We start from the raw sequence: 21,075 nt of genomic DNA on the forward strand, positions 1-21,075 counted from the left end.
GGTTTCCCAAAGGCTATTTGTATGTATTTGAAGCACTGTATACCTTTATTAAGCCTTTGACAGCCAAAATGTGGGAGCGTTTTCTAAAAGCTGTGCTGTATTAATGAGAGATTGAGGAAGACAATGAAGAGGTTTTCCTCTGCATGGTTCTTGCCTATGACCTATCATACACAACACACTGCTGCTGCTCCTAAGTCGCTTCAGTTGTGTCCGACTCTGTGCAACCCCATAGACGGCAGCCTACCAGGCTCCTCCATCCATGGGATTCTCCAGGCAAGAACCCTGGAGTGGGTTGCCAATACACTACTGAGCCTCAAATTGGTGAAATCTAATCAAATAGATTGAATAAATGTGGTCTTTAAACCAGAATGCATGCAGGCGTCTGGTGTTAAGGTCCAATGTCAGATGTGCCCAGTACACAGTGGTGATGGAGGGGCATGTGGTGGTGGGGTGGGATTAATATTTCCATCATTTCCAATAGGAAACTCACTTACAGTTGTCAAAGACAGTGTTTAACAAGAAGGCCAGAAGAGTTTTATTCTGGCACCGTTAAAGGATCTGGGATGGAGAAAGAAGTGACCAGAGACAGAAAGAAAATCAAAAAGGCTTTGAGCTGCTCATAAATCATTGATGCAGAGAAAAACTCAATTCTCTCTCTAGTGGCTGTGCTCAGACTTGTTCCAGGGAAATGAATTTTGACCTCTTTCCAAAATACCAGGTGGGAATTCTTTGAGCTTTAAGGCTTAAGCCTCGGAGGACAGGCCTGCTTAGGGTCCAGTGGGACTTGACCTGCCTGCAAGTGAAGCTGGTCTGGACAGCAGGGCTTTGATGGCGTCTGTCACGGCCACTTGAGCAGTTGAGAAGATCCCCCATGGCCCTCACAATGCACAGCTTCTCCTGAGACCCGGGGCATCGAAGCAGGAGCAAGCCCACCCCACACGCCTGATTTTCCTCTCCAGGCTGCTGGAACCCCCATCCCGCCCCCATCATTTGCTTTCTCGGTTCTTGTAGTCATGTGCGCTTGGGATTCTTGTGCCAGAGTGTTTAAGCTTGACTTCTCCCAATGAGGGACTGGCCCAGCCCACTGTGAAGGGGAATGGGTGGTCCAGCTTTTGTGGCTTACAGGAAGATATATGTTAAGGGTAGTGGGGCCCTTAGATCTTGTACTTCTCCTCTGTGATTACAGATGGGGAAATGCCCAGAGCTTTTAATTGCCTGAGCGCACACAGCTAGTTATTGGCAAAGCAGGGAGTAGAGCTCACTCCAGTCCACAGAATCTCATGGAAAGCTGCCAGCCGTTGGGGCTCAGGGATACTGTGGCTGTAAGAGAGCCCGTTCCAGTGCTGGACTCACGGAAGATGCTGGACAGATGGAATGTTGGCCAGTCCCCTGCGTTTAAGAGAAATCAGCTTTTGTTTTAGGAAACCGCCAACTTCTAAGGATAAACGTAGTTATCACTAAGAGCTTTAGGAATGTTATATTACATCTGGCTCAGAGACGGTTGGCTGTTGATGGTTAAATTTAGGCCGAAATCCACGAGGAGCTAATTGATGATCTGTACTGACCCTTAAGCTTGGATCAAATCTCAGTCTAGAGAAATTTATGCTTAGATAGTGCATCTAGCTGTTGCAGGGCTGAGAATAGGAGAACAGGGGATTTCTTTATAAACCAGGAGTGCACTTACCCAGGACAGCAGAGTCAGTCTACACCAAGGAAATCATATTCTGGGTTGCAGAGAACCTTTTTATTCAGTTATCACCCTTATGGGGTGGGGGGAGTTCCCTGTGCTCATTCCTAGACTAGATGGTCTGGATTGGGATGTTGGGTAGCTAATTAATAAAGCTCTGTGGGTGTTTTGGATAGTCAGGAATGAGAACTCCTGTGTACAACCTGCTCCCTTTTGAAGTAGATTGGCCCTAGGTATTTGCACCCCCAAAAGGGTAGGGTTTGCAATGTACAATACCCATCCACAGTTGAGGAAGGAACCTTGGCTATAATAATAGCAACTAAACTTAGCAGTGACTCAATCCCATGAGCTATTTTAACTGCTTTAAAGGTTTAGACTCCTGTAACTGTTTTAACCACTATGTTTGTTGGGGACTCTCTGTTACTCTCATTTCGCAGCCGAGGAGAGTGCTGTGAGAAGAGGTTCAGTAGTTTGCTTAGTGAGGCCCAGAGCCTGGACGCTGACTCTTGGCTCTGTTGCTTGTTTGGAAGCAGCTAACCCTCCCTTCTAGTCTAGTCAAGTCAAGGCTATGGTTTTTCCAGTAGTCATGTATGGATGTGAGAGTTGGACTGTGAAGAAGGCTGAGCGCCGAAGAATTGATGCTTTTGAGCTGTGATGTTGGAGAAGACTCTTGAGAGTCCCTTGGACTGCAAGGGGATCCAACCAGTCCATTCTGAAGGAGATCAGTCCTGGGTGTTCTTTGGAAGGAATGATGCTAAAGCTGAAACTCCAGTACTTTGGGCACCTCATGCGAAGAGTTGACTCATTGGAAAAGACTCTGATGCTGGGAGGGATTGGTGGCAGGAGGAGAAGGGGACGACAGAGGATGAGATGGCTGGATGGCATCACCAACTCAATGGACGTGAGTCTCAGTGAACTCCGGGAGTTGGTGATGGACAGGGAGGCCTGGTGTGCTGCGATTCATGGGGTCGCAAAGAGTCGGACACGACTGAGAAACTGAACTGAACTGAACCCTCCCTTCATATTGATGATCCACAGAAGCCCCTTAGCTCATGAGGCTGATTCAAAGTCTTGGCATTTCTACTGCTGTGCGCTTGCTCCACAGCATGTCTTAGACCATGGAGGCCAAAACTCTCTGTGATGTGCAAGAGTTCTGGAAACACCTGCTGCAGGGCGGGCTTATCCCGGAGTTCTGCACCGTGTGTGTATGTGTACGTATATATGAATATGTATATATTCACCGTAGCGTTTCCTCTGGCTTTCTGTGCTATGTTTACTGTACTTAGAATTGTTATTTTTTAAACAAATGTTTATTGATTTGGCTGTACCCGGTCTTAGTTGTGGCACACGAGATCTTTTTTTAGTTGCAGCATGTGGGATCTAGTTCCCTGGACAGAAATCAAACCTGGGCCCCCTGCATTGGGAACCTGGAGTCTTAGCCACTGGACCACCAGGGATGTCCCAGTAATCAAGTTATTTAAATAGTTTATTGAGATTAGGAACAGAGAGGTTTATTACATATAATTTAATTTTTTACAAGCAACTTTAGAAAAGTACTAATAAATTTAGAAACATTTTACTAACAAATATAGAAATGTATGAGCTTTTTTTTTAAAAAAAAAATGTAGGGAACTGAAGGGAAATAAAGAGATTTTTCTCTACCATCGTGAGACAGTAGATGATCGTACAAGTCTTTCAACCTGGACATAATTTGGAAGGACATTTTAATTGCATGGAGAAAGCCATAGACCACAATGCAGCTTCCGGATGCACTGCTCTGGGTTTCCCCCACCCTTAAAAAGTGTTTTATATAGAAAAATGTTTTAAACAGTATAGGATTTATTTCATAGCATCCTCAAATTGCCTGTTTATTTTCTCATGAACACGAGTTTATTCTAATTTCTTATTAAATTGCTCCCATGCTAAATATGAAGTATCAGTTAAGAATGCATTTTGCCTTGATTGGGGTGAAGAACTGTTTCCCTCCACAGAGGAAAGGAACCTCTGCTCGCAGAGTGCACTGTGCTGGTGGCTCTGTGTTTTAGTAGTAGTCACAAAGCCAGCATCCTCTAAGTAGTAGAAGGAATGTGGACTTGAGAGTCAAAGGCACTGTAGCACCCACTCCCAGCAGCAGCATCCCTCTGCCCTGGGGCCTACAGTGTAAGGCAGCCCCTGAGGAGGGACAAAGCAGCCCCTTCCTGGTCCTGCCTCCCCATACCCATCCTGCCTCCACATCCCGGTCCTTCTTCCCCATCCCCGTCCTGCCTCCCCATCCCAGTCCTGTATCCCCATCCTGGTCCTGCCTCCCCATCCCGGTCCTGCCTCCCCATCCCGGTCCTGTATCCCCATCCTGGTCCTGCCTCCCCATCCCGGTCCTGCCTCCCCATCCTGGTCCTGCTTCCCCATCCCCACCCTGTATCCCTGTGGAGTTGCCAAGCCCAGGGCAGTGGGTGCTTTCAGTGCCTCTGCTGCATCATTGTGGTCAATACTTGAGTGTATTTTAAAACACAATGTACCAGGATAATGCAAAATTTATGAGGTAATTGGGTTTTCCCTGCCACCTGCAAAGCATCGAACTAGCAAAAGTGAGAAGTTTCAAAGTTTTCTTGACATAATAAAGCCAAGATTAATTACTCTGATCTGATTGATACTTCATACATTTTGTTTTTCAAGAGATTGCTAGAATTACTCAGTGATCTGAGCTGAAAGAAGTTGAAAGAGGATCTCTGACAGAGAAAATCTGGGGAGTTAGTAAGGCACTGTGTTTGTTTAAGGGGGAAAAAACTCCAGAAAGTCACAATAGGCATGATGACTTTGCTGCTGCTGCTGTGTGTGTGTTTCAGCTGTCACTGACTACTTTTCCTCTTACGGTTTTATGGAGAACATGTGAATCAAGGGCAGCCTCTACCCTTCAAGTCAATATATGTATTTGGCAAACAAGACCAGTGAACTAAGAACACCCTGCTCTTGGCTGTGCTTTGTAAAGATGATTCTATTTTGGAAGGGGGTTTTGAACAAGCTCTGCGATATGCCAGATGCAGAAGCAAACAATTTGAAGTTAAAAGTTTTTGAGATGGAGGCCTTGAGCATGTGTCCTGACATGAGGAGGAAGTGTGAGTGGCCCTGCCCACACTGGAGATGGAGCAGCCAGGTCTTTCCCTCTGTCCCTGCCAGTCAAGATGCCTCCATGGATGCTTCTTGTGATTGTGGTTGGCAGGGCCCCCTTGCACTGAACCAATTTATTCTTACAACATGCAGTTGATAAACTATAACTTATTTTCTCTGTAGGTGACTTCCCCTGGAAGTGCAAGGGTGAAAGAAAGGGTGGCGGTGGGTGAAATCTTACTTATTACTCTTTAGAAAATAACAAAGCCAGTGTTATAGCTTCAGATCAGATCAGATCAGTCACTCAGTCATGTCTGAGTCTTTGCGACCCCATGAATCGCAGCACGCCAGGCCTCCCTGTCCATCACCAACTCCCGGAGTTCACTCAAACTCACTATATGATTGCAGTTTAATATATGCTTCATTAAAGGTATTGGTATAAACCCCAGTACACATTTTTTTTTTTTCATCTAATGTAGATTGAAAGTTATACTTAATGCTTTGTTTGTATCTTCCATCAGTTACTGAATCTACCTACTAGTTAGATCTCTCACATTCTTCTTCAGTCTTGTCCTGATGGTGAAAGCGTGGCTTTTCACAGCTCCAGGAGATGATGTTCCAGCAGCCTCTGTGGTTAGAGCAGTGGAACCTCAGTGCCTTGCTGGCCTGTTGACCTTGTGGGGATTGAGTTCCCTGGTCACTTGCTCATCCCTTGTGCACACTGGACACTCCCAGGGAGAGGGATCCCCCTCCCCCACCTCTCAGCCCCAATCCTGCCCCACCTCATCCAACTCAGCATGCTCACCCTGTCTTTGGAGGAAAGGGGTCAGTTCTTCCGTGTCCTCCTGCTTGCTGTCTTGCTAAATCCAGGGGCCAGTCAAACATCCTTGCAGCATTAGCCTCCATCACTTTCCTTCTTTTCACATGGTTTAATTTACACTGTATTCTTTCCACAGTTGTTTGACTGTTTTCAAAGACAGCATGGAGATACAGGATAGAAAGAATCCTAATTTGAAGGTTAGATTGTTATTTTTAGAATGCAGTCTCCTCAGCCCTGAAATTGATTTCACTTGGTTGCCACTGGTCTTTGTGAAGAGTGGACCTTGCTTAGGATTTATATGTAACCTAGTCAAGTTTGCTTCAATATTGTATTACTTTGAATAAGCTTTGTCAAGGGGGCTTGAATATTTGCTGTAGATTCAGAATTAATGCATCGCCCTTCTCAAGGTACTTCCATTGCCCTTCTGCTGTGATGGGGCTCAAAACTGTGTCAAGTGCCCTCAAATCAGTCTGAAAAATTCTTTCTTAGTTCATAACATTGTGACTTCTCATTAAATGACAGTGACAGTCCTTAAAGGCAAATTATCTTATTTAAATTACGATGGATTTTGCTTTCCTAAATAACAGCACATTTTTAGGACTCTAGTGGCATTTATATGTGTATATATAGGTATTATTTTAGGTGCGTTGAGAAGAATTCTTGACAAGGTACAAAATGGCATCAATTCAAAGGCACTTTTTTCTCCCAAAAAGTAAGGGGAAAAAAAGAAAAATGAGTGTCAGTAGTCTACGCTTGGTTTATATTTACCCATGGGAGCAATTGTTTCCCACATATCTTGCATCATAAACTGAAATTTTGGTGCTAGTACCCTGGTGTGGGGTTCCATCCAGAATGGAGGCAGGTTTTTGCAGGAATGTCATGTGACTGTGAGCTGGGCCCCAGAGAGGCTTTGTGTCAAAACAAACACTCACCTGGTCCAAATGGACTTTGCCTGTTGTTTGTCGGAGATTTTTAGTTAAGAATGGGCTCTGGTGTTCAGATGCTTGGATATGTTGATGTTATGCTGCTTGAGTCTCCTGTGTGCTAGTCCAGGCTCTGCTGTGATGTGAACAGAGCCCTGTCATGGTGGTGGGAGGTGGTCAGAGGGCTGGGCTGGACACGCCTGATGCCGCCGGTATGTGGGGCTGGTGACTGAAAGGTGGGGTGCTTCTCTGGCTCACACAGCACATGTCAGACGGGTTTTCTGTTTTCCTTGTGGAGTTTTGTTGACCTGCTTTTCACGTTAGTCTTTTTATAAACAGGAAGTGCTGCTGCAGGGCTGAGAGGGGGTGTCTGAAGGACTTTTACTGTTAAGCCCATATAGGATTTCATTTTAAAAAGAGGAGAGATGAGGGGTTGGAGAATGTAAGATTACCCAAGATAATCCCACAATCCTTACAGTTTTGGAATTTTAACCAGTGTGATTTGGGGTCTTTTAAAATGCTTGTTGGATCTCGAACTGGGTTCACACGTGCAGCTTCTGTGGATGACAGCTTGCTTAAATAGTTGTTTAGAGCAAACACGAAGCTGGAGATGATGTTTGGGTTGGGGGCTTGAGTGTCAGTGATTCCCACTCAGGTTTAGAGAGCCTCTTCTGCAGCCTGGCCCCCAGAGTTCCTGTGTGTGCGGCTCAGCTCCCCGCATCCCGGGCCTGTGAAGAGAGGAGTCGAGTACAAGGTGCTGAGGGGGTGTGTGTGTGTCGTGTCTGGGCTTTACTCCCCACTGTCCAATCATGCCATGCACATCTTGGCCTCCTCGCCTTTGTCTGAAGATGTCCCCCACTTGAGGGGACATAATTCCTTTGTGAAGTGTTCTTTGTTTCCGCTATTTGTTTTTGTAATTCCTGTACCACTTGATTGGCAGTTAATTTTGATACCTAGGAATTGTTAGTGAACTTTCCACAAACCTGTGGTTTGCCTCCCAAAGTTGATTTGACGTCTTGGAGGGCAGGGGCCTCCATAGACCTGGCTGGACCCCTTTATCCTAAAACACAAGCTCGACTTTGAGACTGAGCGTTAAGGTTTTCATTGGCTGGTGGCGTGTCACATGCCATCCTGTCACCTGCAGCTGTTAAACTGGGTAATAAGAGCACAGTGTTTTCAGTCATTAGGAGCCGCTGAATGGATGTTCTTCCATATCCTCGACTGTTCCTGCTGGCAGGAGTCTTCTAGAAACTTGGATGGGCCCGTGGCCTTGCTTCCTGCTTCCTACTCTGGATGGTGCAGAGCGTGGTTCTGCTGCCATCAGGAGGCTCCCTGTGTTTGGAAGGGTGGATGGATCGGCAGCTCAGAAGTCTGCTACTGCCCAGACATATGTCTGTAAACATGTGCTCAGCAGAGGATGTTGTAGGTAGGGGAGGTTAGGTAGTTTTAATTTTGTATGACGAGTTGCTTTCAAGATCAGATTATGGTGGTTGTGAAAATGCTTATCTTCCTTCCACTTTGAAAAGGAGAGCTATTTGGAGTGTGTTCAATTTTTGTGTCTGCTTGAGCAATGTGTGACCCTCAGTGACAACTTACCTCCTTCATTGCTACACACACGGCCTTGAGTGTCTGCAGACAGGAAATGACTGTGCAACATTGGGCCACTGAGTCCATGGGGTCTTTTCACTGCCTTTTCGTTGTTGCTCTTGGTAGACAGGCTATGTGCCCACTGGCTGCCTATGTCATTAAAGCTCTGCCTTTGTGCCTGGGCCACTGTATCTGTGCATCTTCAGTGCTTCACAAACCAGCTTTGCTTCTGTTTTGCTGTCTTCCCGCCCTGTCTGATAAGTTTATAGTGACACATTGTATTGTTGTCTGAGGTAGTCCATTTCATGCTTTAATTACTAGTTGTATAATTAGGTTTTGCCTGAGTTCCCAAACAGCTAATTTGTTTCTTTGCTTCCATGCAGGATTTTTATCGGAGACTTCAGGTATGATGCAGAATATATTGGGTCTGTGCCTGCTATATTTCCTGTTTTAGTGCTTCAATTGCACTGGTTAGCATTTTGTTTTGTTTCTTTGGGAACACTGTGTACCATATTTTCTTAGAAGTAATACATTGAAGGCACAGTTAACTAAATTTCAAATACCTCATAAAGGAAAACTTTACAAGGACAGCAAACTAACTGTGTATCTAAGGGATTAAGAAATGATACGGCGTTAACCTCTATAATCTGCTCACATACTTCATAAGGTATCTTGAAGCCCTTTCAAATTCCATTTCAAATGACTTTGAAATTGACCAGATGAAGCCAGATAAGTTTGTGAGTCACACTAGGGATTTTCAAGGAAAAATTTTAAGTGCCAACACACTTGGAAACAGATGAGTTAGTAAAGGAATACAAATTGACCTTTGGTATGGAATCACCAGTAACACCGATGAGTTCTGGGGTGTGGGGCTGTGTTTACGCGACTTGGGACTAGGGACCATTTGCTGCTGTAGCCCTGTGTCTGTTCAGTGCCTGCCATTGAATAGATGCTCCGTGAGTGTGTGGATCAGGTCCTGAGGCTTGATTAGGGTGATTTTGTGAAACATGCACATCTTCAAGACGTTGTCGTGAGTGCCGTGGAGAGACAGGGCGGGAGACAAAATGAGATCGGAGACTGATGCTGTGCTGAGGTGGATGTTAGCAGGAATTGACATTTGGGTGAGCTTTCCATGGAGTTTCCAGGAGGGTACCAACGAGCTACAGCAAGTCTGAGTGACAAGGAGATCCCGTGCATTCACTGGCCTGGGTCTCGGTGTTCGTGGTGACTGTGTGCTTTGTCTGTCTGTCACTCTCTTCTCTGCTGAAAATCATCCTAAAAGCTGATGCGTGTTCCTCGCCTGCAAATATGTCCATGGTAATGAGACTCTGAGGGGACTCTGGTCTCTGGCACATCTTTTGAAGATACCATCATAGCTCCCGCCCTGGACCCATGCTGGGAGTGTCCTGGGAGGAGGAGGGTGCTCCACCTCTGGCCTCAGCGGCCCCAGGAAACACTGGGACAGGCCCCTCCACCTCCCGAGTGCCTGCAGTTGGAGCTGCGTTCTGAGCACCAGCACCTGCTGTTCCTTACTTTGGGGCCACCCCTGCGATGTGGTGGTGCTGTAGCCTTCCTCGCCGGACCCTGCGCAGCGAGGGCTATGCCGCATTTGAGTGTAGGGGCCACAGAGTGCGTCTGGATGGCTGCGTGCCCAGGCTTCTAAAAAGGAGACCCCAGGTAGGTGCAAGTTATCTATCAAAACCCACCATTTCCTCACAGTCTCCTCTATTAGTTCACGAGTCATTCTTCTGATTCAGTCCGGTTGGGTACTGCCAGATGTAAGGAATTAATCGTGGATTTTTAAGCAACTTGAGATAACATCTTTAAAGAAAAACTGGGAGGTGGTTTTTGGATTAAGTCATAGGATGGGGGAGTGGAGAGCTGCTTTGGGGTCAAATTTGGTTGGTTTGTTTTAGAATTCTGCACTATTAGAGTTTATCATGTTTCAGGGAGGCTTTCTTTCCGTCAGAGAAATTCCTTTTGGTCTGAGTCAGCCTCTCTTGTTGGCTGGTTGGAGAGTAAATAGGAGAGGGGACATTTTTCTTTTGTGAAGCTGTGTGAGAACCTTGAGGATCTCTTAGGTTGGTTATTTCTTTATAAACAATAGAAAAACATTCAGCATCTTAGTTCACTTTAGAAGATCTCAGTTGTTGCCTGATCTGCACAGGTGCTGTGGGCTGCTGATGCCCCAGGGTGGGTCTCTGCCCTGAGGGGTCTGAGGCCTGGTTTTAATGGTTGTATGTGTGTGCTAAGTCGCTTCAGTTGTGTCCGACTCTTTGCAACCTTATGGACTGTAGCCTGTCAGGTTCCTCTGTCCATAGGATTCTCCAGACAAGAATACTGGAGTGGGTTGCCCTGTCCTCCTCCAGGGGATCTTCCCAACCCAGGGGTCTCTTATGTCTCTTGCATTGGCAGGCTGCGATTCATGGGGTCACATAGAGTCGGACATGACTGAGCGACTGAACTGAACTGAAGCAGGTGTGACCAGCATAAACTCAACTTCTGCCCGGTCTTCCAGGCTAGCGGTGCTGGGGACGCAGCTCTGCGCATGAGCATGAAGGCGTTTCTGCAGGAAATTGGGTTCCTTTACATTGGAAGGGTAGAGTACCTGGAAGGCTTCTTCCCCCACAGCTCAGGCCATCTGGAGTGTCAGCCAGGATAGTCACACTGAGGTACTTGAGCAAGCTCTGAAGTCAGAGGATACAGGATGAAGGGAGCGTTGATCCCAACAAGGTACCCGTGTCCATGGGGTTTCTTTTGGTGGTTAGGGGAGCATAAACCTCTTTGTGGATTCTAGTTTTCTGAGAAAGTCTTGTTGAAATTTCTTTTTTGTCCAATTGGGTTATTTATTATACATATTTTATACATTATTTGTGCAACAGCGTGGTGTTTTGTTCATTGTTTTGTGCTAAAGAGAAGAAGATGATCCCTGCATTTGGGAACTTATCTAGAGATAAAAAATATCACCATGCATGTGCAAGGAAATAGGTGATTATGTGACACATCTGTGGTCTAGATGAACACCTTGGGGTTGGAGGGCATTTCACAGGGGAGGTGGTTACGATCTTGGTCGGGAGAGGTACGGACAGCCTGGGTCACTGGAATCGTGGGGTGAATGCTCTCAGCTGTGTGGAGGGGAAGGAACCAGTGTTTCCTGAGCACCTGCTCTGTCTCGGGCTTGGCTCTGGGTGCCTGGGGTAGGATCCACAGAGAGCCCGGAAAAGCAGGCTTGGAGAGTGTTGAGGGCTTGGCCGAGGATGTTGGGTTTTAGTGTTTAGGATATAGTGAGTCAGTGGAAGTGACTCATCACAGGGCAGGGACATGATGAAATAGGTGTTTTGTGAAGATGAATGTAGTCTCAGGATGTGGAGAGAATTAAGAGAGGAGCCTGGAAGTAGTGAGATGAGTTAGCAGGTGATTCCACTACTGAGAACAAGAGAGGAAGGAAGGGGAAAGGAAGGGATGTGTTCACTTGTTACTTAAGGTGATAAAATTATAAAATTATACATATATGTTTCTTATGGAAAATCAGAAGGGTGGCCAGTTGTGTTTAGCAGTTCTTTCCTGTTGCCTATGGCTGCTGACTCTACTTCAGACTAAAGATGAGATGCTACCTTTCATGGTGTTCTGTGCACAGCATTTAAATTGCTGTACAGTGTTTCGTGGGTTATATGTCATCAATTTCTAATTGTTGGGTGTGTAGCTGGTTTCCTATTTTGTACTACTGTTTATTAAAACATCTGATTTTCTATATACGTCTTGACCTTGTAGACAAACATTTTAAATTCCTGGGTCACGTACTGATCACTTCCAGGAAATTTTCCATTTATCAATTTTGTCACGATATGACATGTTTTTCAATTGTCCCAGCTTTTTATTTAAATAAAATTTCTCTCCAGATGCAGGATCTACTCCAGTATCATACATTGCATCTAGATACTAGATAATGTGCATTTCAAAAAAAGAAGTCAGTGCAGTTGTGTTCTTAAGGTCTCATATTCTGGACTTGTCTGGTGTCATTTGACTTGATTTTCTGTCCCTGTATTTTCTGTGGGGAGGTGAGGTTTATGGCTTGATTAGGTTAAGTCAGAGGAGGATGGTACTGCCAGTAGGAATGAAGACAAAATGTTGATTTTAGGGGCGAGATAAGGGATAAAAGCTTCATAAATTAGAATTAAAATAGGACTTGATAAAAATATTGTTTAGTTATCAGTTATTCCCAAATGGACATCCTTTTATTCATTGCATTAAAATTTCCTGGCAAGCAATTAAAACAAGCTCCTTGGGGAACTCAGACAGCTCCCAAAGTCACGTGCAGTGAGAGAGGTTGATGTTTGAATGTCGGGAGAGCTTTGAGATGAAATGATTCGGAGAAAGAGTTTGTATCTGACACTGGCTGTGAATACATATATAACCATCTATGTGATCTGTATGTATGTATTCATGATGATGTTTTTTTAAGATGTAGTAACAAACATCTGTTTAAGAAATGTTCATGGGACTTCCTTGGCGGTCCAGTGGTTAGGACAGCGTGCTTCCACTGCAGGGGGCACGGGTTTGACACCTGGTCAGGGGACTAAGATCCTGCATGCCACATGGCGTGGGAAAGAAAAGAGGTGTTCATGGGGGCATTAGCCCATGAATTTATGAGCTAAAACATAATAACAATAGTACCTAGAAGAAATACAAAGCATTTCAGCCTTGAGAAGTTGTGATTCAGTAGAGCTGAAATTTGGAACTTCTGACTAGTAGTCAGGTGATGCTGATCTGGGATGGAATCCTACTTAGAGAACCACTGCTTCAACTAGGACAAGGTTCAGACTGTAATATAATACTTAGGTGAGTGGTTTTGCAACCTTGGTTTTTTTAAACAATCGAAACTTTTCTATTAAATATTTTACAGACCTACTCACTATGTGAAACATTAAAAAATGATTCTATTGGGAAGAGATTGGGAGGACGGGCTGTAGGAAGACAATAAACTGTGCAGCTGCTGTTGGAAACCGCCCGTCTGGGTCTTAGAAAGGGCCAGGAACCATCGGCAGACCTGCGGCCGTCTTGGCTGACAGCGTTTATTAGTTGTGACTTCTTGGCAGGAGTTTATGCTCTCTGAGTCTTAAGTTTTCTCATCTGAAAATAGGGGTTATAAACCCTCCCATCACGTTAGATAGTGCACACGAATGTAATGCAAATCTCACTCGGGGTTACCACATTCTCATTCTTGCCTTGGCTCTGTCCTAAGCCAACTCTGTGATCTCTGTTAGGTGATTTCCATGGGGTGGAGCAGGAATTGGGGAGCATCCGTGGCTCGGGTGATGTCTTTGCTGTTATGAAAGTAATGTCACAGGTACAGACGTCGATCATGGGCTGATTTCCCATATTACTGGGCTAATGTGCGACTGTAGAGTGATTACGTGCTGATTCTAATAAAGCAGAACGCCAGGCAGTTATTTCCTTGAGGTTGGAGTTCACCTTTGGTTTCAGGCTGCCTTTTTCTTTTTTGATCGACATATTAAATGAAGCCATCCACCCTTCAAGGGAGGCAGCAGGTTTGTGGTTTGCTCTGCTGTGTTGTGGTGGTGAGGTGGTGTCATGAGTGCTGGGTGTGGTTTGGGGTGGAAAAAGGAGGGCAGCAGAGATCGATCAATTGATCTATAGATTTCTATTGAAAATATCTTTAAAAATCTCAGAAAATTGCAAAAGCATAACTTGAATTTGCCATCCACACAGATGACTACACAGTTCTTGCATTGTTTTAGGTATTATACATCATCTAAAGTATACAGGAGGAGGTGGTAGGTTATATACAAATACTACATCATTTTGTACCAGGGATTGAACATCTGTGGATTTTGATGTCCCCATAAGTCTTAGAACCCCATACTGAGGGGGAAATATATCATGTCTATCTTGAACTACCAATGTTCATTAAAAAAAAAAAAAAAAACTTTACAACATACTTAAAGTTTCTTGCTTTTGCTTTAAGTAGATTGGAAGGATACTTAGCAAGATAATCTAGCAAGAGGCATCAATCCTACTGACTTTATATTGCTGTTCTACTGACTTTAAAGAGAATATGCTATTTGTGATGTCATTACCAGTGACTTCATTTGTCTCTGCAACATAACTTTCCTTGGCTCATAGGATGGACACATGCTAACCTTGAAGCCTTGTGTCACCATGCCCATTATTTTAAGGATGTTTTCCAACAATGTCTTTTGGTTTCTGAACATTATAGATGTGCAGAGTCAAGTGGTTCTACCAGGATTCTTATGAAAAAGAGCGGCATCTCCTAGAGAGGTTGTCGTTTCCAACTTTGAACCTGGTCTGTTCCACATTCTCCTCCGTATTTCTGTGTGAACAGTTATGTTACTTCCTCTTTTTGTCTGTTTTTTGACTCAGTGTGGAAGATTTAACCCTGTTTCACTACCCTGTGTGTGCTTTGCCTCCCTCTCTTGCAACCACTTCTTGGATTTCTATCTCTTTCTCTCTCTCTCTCTCACACACACACATACAAATGAGATTGATGTCACATTATTTTCTTTTAAAACTGCTCAGAGCTGAACCATGTAAGATACCTTTATTACTTATTCTTTGACAACTTGTGTGTTTTCTCTGGAATGAACAATTCTGCCCCCCACCCCTCTTTGGTTGGTCTTCTGTGAACTTGCAGCTAATTCCATCCCAGCTTGGCCAGCTGTTAAGTAGCGTCTCATTGCGTTGAGTTGCATGGGGTCCTCTCCCGGCCTCGTCTGACGACAGCTTCCACCACGACCTGCCCTTCCCACCCCTGGTAAGCACCCTGTGCGTTCTCTCATGGGTCTGTCCCCAGCTTCACGTGCCATGATGTCCTCATTCATGGTTAGGTCTCTGTCGGCACACATCTTCTAGGACTCACCTGAGACAGAGAGAGGGTAACTTTTTGGCGACACTTCATCTCTGAAAATGTTGTTTTCTCCCGGCGCTCATGCTTTTCTGATAGTTGGTCGGTGAGGTCTAGAATTCTATGTTATAGAACATTTCTCTTACGAGTTTTGAAGTCCCTGTGCTGTTATACAGATTTTGGTGTTGCTCTTAAAAAGGTCCAACCCATTCTGATTTCGGATTGCTTTTGCCTTTGTTGTGGTGACTTGTATTTTACTTTGTGGAAGTTCCTTCCTTTCTTCATTCCTTCATTCTATGCCTCCCTCTTCTGGGATCTGATTCTTCTAAAACCTCACCACCAACCTTTCCCAAATCTTCTCACTGAATGTAATCTTTTTCTCTTCAGAACTCACAAAGCATTTTTTAAACTTACTTATTTTTAAGTGGAGGAAAATTGCTTCACAGTATTGTGAAGCCTCTGCCGTACATCAACATGAGTCACCTGGAGGTATACATGTTTCCTTTCCTTCTTTAACCTTCACAAATCATTTATATGTCTCATTTTCTTATGACCCATGGTCTGTCTGTTTCTAACGGTTTGCTTTTTTTTTCTTAGCTGATAAATTTTAATTTCTCACAGTAGGTCATGATTGTCAGTGTGTATACTCAATTTTTTTTGGATCAATGTGAATTTTCTAGTCATACGTTTACAAATCTATTCTCCTTTGAAGATTTCACAGGATATAGACCATTACTATACACCGTGATTGAGGCAAGAGTAGGGTACCGTTTCTATTTGCAGATGGTTTTCTTGAAGCTCACGTGGGCGTAAAACATGTAGCACTTGTGTGTCACCACTTGAAAAAGCTCATTACCTTGTTGTATGGTATGGTGTCTTGAGAGTCCCTTGGACTACAAGGAGATCCAACCAGTCAATCCTAAAGGAAATCAGTCCTGAATATTCATTGGAAGGACTGATGCTGAAGCTGAAACTCCAATACTTTGGCCACCTGATGCAAAGAACTGACTCATTTGAAAAGACCCTGATGCTGGGAAAGATTGAAGACAGGAGGAGAAGAGGACAACAGAGGATGAGATGGTTGGGTGGCATCAGCGACTCGATGGACATGAGTTTGAGTGGGCTCCAGGAGTTGGTGATGGACAGGGAGGCCTGATGTACTGTAGTCCATGGGGTCGCAAAGAGTTGGACAGGACTGAGCAACTGAACTGAACTGAACAGTGTGGTGATGCTCTTTGTGGAGTGGTGAGAGATTTCTTGAAGTTTGGGTAGGGATCATTCTTTCATTATGATTTTCCCTCCTCTGTTTCTCTTCCTGTGTCCTGGGATAGAGTGACATCAGCATTCTTTGCAGTTTGCACCTTATCAAATCTCTGTTTTCTTTCTAGCCAATCATAGAACTATCCCCTCCATCTTTTCCCCAGTCATCTTGGGCAAGAAGCAGTGATTCTGTGTGCTGGTTTGTCTCCTGGTTTCTTCTCTGGGCTCTGATCCATCTTGGGGAGTGTTGCCTGGTGGAGACATTTGCTTCTTGCTAGTGCTCTATCCCAGAGAAGGCAATGACACCCCACTCCAACACTCTTGCTTGGAAAATCCCATGGACGGAGAGGCCCGGTGGGCTGCGGTCCATGGGGTTGTGAAGAGTTGGACATGACTGAGCGACCTCCCTTTCACTTTTCACTTTCCTGCATTGGAGAAGGAAATGGCAATCCACTCCAGTGTTCTTGCCTGGAGAATCCCAGGGACAGGGGAGCCTGGTGGGCTGCCATCTATGGGGTCGCACAGAGTCGGACACGACTGAAGCGACTTAGCAGCAGGAGCAGCAGTGGTCCTCTATCTAGCCACTTGTTGTGAACCTTGTCTCTCATTTCTGGATTTTTTTCATAATGTAAACTTATTGTTACTGTTCAGATCTTTGGTTATTTTTATGCATATACTGTAAGTGAAACCTTTTAAAAAAATTGAGTATGTGTCACATTTGTTTTTTAATCCAATGACAAGTCTACTGATTGTAGAATTAATGTTTTTGGCATTTTTAAAAGTGGCTTATCACTGCTTTCTGTTCAGTTGTAGGTATAAGTTGCTATAGCCAGGACAGCAATGATTTCTGCTATTAATTATTTCAAACTTCTTAGTGAAAACTACTGTGAAGTGGAATCAACGAGTATGTGCCAGCTTGTTTAGAAAACAAGTTTTTCTCCTGGGTACTTGACCATTCCTTGAAAATACAGCCAGTCCTCTGGGTATTTAGAGAGAATTGTGTGGACGAAGGCTGTCAGTTAACATCTCCTGAGAGAGAGCTCTTCCGAGGAGATGTATTTCTCAGTGGCGAAAAGCATCCTGGTTTTATACTCTTGTGGGAGGAGGTAATTTTCATGTGTGCTGCTCAGATCTGACTTTTTTTAGTGTCCTTTGCTCTGTTAGGATTACTGATGATTCCACTCTGTGTCTTCTCTCCAAGTGGTTGTTTCCATTCAGCACATGGTTCAGAGTGACATTTAGTAAGTACCAGCCTGATGAAAGCCTTGACATGTTGTCGTGGCTACTTGGCATAGCTGACCTCTGAATCAGGACTTCTCTGGAGGCAGGAATCAACAACTGAATCTCAGAATTGGACACACCCTGATCAGACAGTTGAAGGATGATCAGCCAAGTCTGGAGAATATTTCAAGGAGGAGGGAGTGACCAGCAGTGTCAGATTCCGCTGACAGGCCAAGGAAGATGGGTCTTGAGAACTCGCTAGCGACACGGAGGCTGTTGGTGGCCTCGGTGGGCAGTTTTGGCACTTGTGGTGGGGCTACAGGAGAAGAAGAATCTGCGATGACGGATCTTTAAAAAATGTTGCTGTCAAGAGGATCAAAGTGTGGTAGCTCAAGGACAAAAGTAGGGTCCATAGAAGATTTCATACAATTATTTTCGCATCTGCAAAAATACAATATTAACAACTTTTGAAGACTCTGAGTTGACATCTGAGTGCTATTTTCCATGCTGTTATGGTTTTAAAAAATTAATTTTATTGAAGTATAGTTGATTTACACTGTTGTGTTAATTTCTACTGTATGACTGATTTAGTCATACACATATATACATTCTTTTTTAAAAATACTTTTTTCCATTATGGTTTATCACAGGTACATTGAATATAGTTCCCTGTGCTATATAAGGGGACCTTGTTGTTTATCCATCCGATATATGCTAGTTTGCATCATACTGTTAACAGTTTTTAGGAACTTTAACAGTAAGGCTAGAGATAGACTTTTAACCTTTCTTGGGATGTTCCAGTCAGGAGAAGCTCTTGGGGAAGAGGATGGCTGAGGAGTCTTGAGGGATGGAAGTGGTCAGCCTGGGGGGTAAGTGGGGCTCCAAACATTGGGCACAGTGGGGAGGGGTGCATTTATACAGGACACAGTGCAGGCTGCGAGAGGCGAAGTGGTGTGAAGGAGGCGGGACTGTGGTAGGTTCTCCAGTATCAGTTTAAGAGATTGGGAAATCTTTAGGAGGGAATTTATTTCCAGGGAGTACCTCCAAATGTTATAGAAAAGCAGTAGATTATGATCTCATGTGGAAAGAGTGAGGAGGGTCAAGAAGCTTTAAGAACGTGTTTTATAAGCTACATTTTAGAGGTCAGTCTGCTTCTGTGTTGGAGTAGGAAATGGCAACCCACTCCAGTATTCTTGCCTGGGAAATTCCATGGACAGAGGAGCCTGGTGGGCTCCATGGGGTTGCAGACGATTAGACTCAACTGAGCATGCACCCATGCTGCTTTTGTGTGCATAAAAGTGTTTCAGAAATGAAAGCGGATATTCAAGCTGGTTAGGTCATCCTGCTTGGGGGAAGTGGAGGACAGGGTGGACCAGTGATAAATGGCTGGATTTGATGATGAAGGACCACCTTCTCTTTATTCAGCCCCCGGGTTATTCATTCTTCCCCATTTCTCTTGCAGAGTGAATGCCACTTGGGAAGGAAGAGTAGAAGTATAGTTTGTTTCAGGACTTTGTTCTTTAACAGCTCAACAAATCTAGAAATGAAAAATTCTGGAGCCTGGCTGGACTAACAGCAGCGGGTTTCCTAAGAACTCTCTAGGTGACGTGATTAATATAACCAGGGAATTAGCCGAATAAGGCCCATGTATGAAGGGGATGCCAAGAGAGGGGTGTGTGTGTGTGTGTGTGTGCGTGTGCGCACATGCGCTTGTGTGTTCTACAAGCTTACTGTCTGTGTTCTGGATGAACAGTTGATTTCAGTACTGAATCTCTCTTTTTAAATTTTTTGGCCGTGTGGCATCTTAGTTCCCCAGCTGAAAGTGCTGAGTCTTAACCTCTGCACCTCCAGGGAATTCCCTGAATTTCCTTTTAAAGAAGTCCAGATAAATGAGGGTGCGTGCAGAGCAACTGTGGAGTGTTGGCATAGTGGTCATGTTTAATAACTTTGAGAACTGGAACCTGAACTGTTTTCTGTGCTGATTAAAAAGTGACAGGGATTGATAATACATGTTCCATTTTAATGATTGCCTTGGAGGGCTTTGGAGTCCCTGGCTTCACCCTTGGAAGGTCTGAGTCAGTAGATATGGGGTAGGGTCCACAGTCTGTGTTTTTATTAATAACTGTCATTAATCTTGTGCCTCCTCCACCCCAGCCTTTCCTCTCAGAAAGAGCTGTACCTGACATCACTGTTTAAGTTGGTAAAATAGAGTGTTAATGTGAATTGAACTTTTTATTAGTAATTCTGTGCTATGGATGATTCAGTAGCTAATGGCAAAGGTTATAGTTTAGTGTATTTTCATTTTTGAATATACAAATGAGAATGATTGTAGAAGTTGAAAAACAGCTATGTTTTTTCCTCATGTCATTTTAGAACTTGGTTTGATGTTATATTCTGGGGTATATATTTTGTGTGTGTATGTGTGGGTGTGCATGTATATATGTGTACATGCATAAGTGTGCACACACACCCAGGTAGAAGTGTGTAACACTTAAAATGAAGTCCTTTGTCTTCTTTCTTCCCCAGCCCCACCTTTCAGGGATAAATATTAAAATGTTGGTGTGTATATCTGGGGACATTTTTCTATGCACACATACGAGCGTATGTAATTTTGTCTTTATAAAACAGACTCAAGCACACACGCTGTTCTGAGCTTGCTTTGTTCACTTGTGGTCTTAACATTCTTCTGCATCAGTATATTTTAGACCTGTTTGTAGTGATTACTTAGAGCCACCAAGGCAGACAGCCTCCTTTTCTTCAGATAGGCTGCAACAAGAATTTTTCAGACACACAGTATGTGTTGCTTGCTTATTAGAATATCTCAATAGATTGGATTGGGGAGATTATTAAGTATTTCATATTGGGCCATGGGAAACTCAGCATACTTCAGAGGAATTACTATTTTGTGTGCCGTGAGTTGTGCTGGTTTCTGCAGCTCCTATCACAATAGTATATCAGTGTCTGAGCCAAAGGGGTGTACATGCATGAGTGACTCCATCATAAAAAAAAGCAAAATGGACTCAAACATAGGGAGCCACCTGAATTTTCAATCAAGTGCCGTATTGTTGATGAGGTCAATTCCTTTTCATGGCAGGAGTTTATCCCAGTTTAAATTGTTGCGTTCCCTTTTGGTGGTGCTAACTTGCCGTATACTCTCATACAGGATCCAAGCTACTGGATACAAGTGCATCGACTGGAACACGGAGATGGAGGAATTCTGGATCTCGATGACATCCTCTGTGATGTGGCAGATGACAAAGACAGAGTGAGTTCAAGTCCAGGGAAGCAGCTCTGGTGCATTTTGTGAAGACTGGGGAGGGTGTGGGTGGAGGGGAGCACTTTCCTTTCTGTTTCAGACACTATTTTAAAGAGCATTTGGGCCACTCATACTGGTTTGTTTGTTTTATCGTAAGTGTCATGAATCTTTGCTTTCCTGAACCCTGGGGACTCAATACTAGGTTTTAGAAATTTTAAAATTGCAGCATTTTAAATGGAAACATTTTAAGACGTTTCCATGCCATTTCCCCCTTATTTTCACCAAACGTAACATCTTTCTTGACAACTCAGGCCTGTCATTATGATCATTGTT

The 21,075-nt window shown here is 44.1% G+C and overlaps 1 protein-coding gene across 14 annotated transcripts in view; it reads left to right on the forward strand.

Moving 5' to 3' along the window:
- Nucleotides 1-21,075, forward strand: part of PARD3 (par-3 family cell polarity regulator) — a 579,453-nt gene that overhangs the window by 70,312 nt on the left and 488,066 nt on the right. For all 14 annotated transcript variants that reach the window (XM_070380971.1, XM_070380969.1, XM_070380970.1 and 11 more), the window contains exon 2: nucleotides 20,650-20,751. In XM_070380971.1, coding sequence (XP_070237072.1) covers nucleotides 20,650-20,751 — 102 coding nt within the window. The remainder of the gene's footprint in view (nucleotides 1-20,649; nucleotides 20,752-21,075) is intronic.

This window comes from Bos mutus, chromosome 13 (genome assembly GCF_027580195.1).
Source record: "Bos mutus isolate GX-2022 chromosome 13, NWIPB_WYAK_1.1, whole genome shotgun sequence".
Classification (NCBI taxonomy): domain Eukaryota; kingdom Metazoa; phylum Chordata; class Mammalia; order Artiodactyla; family Bovidae; genus Bos; species Bos mutus.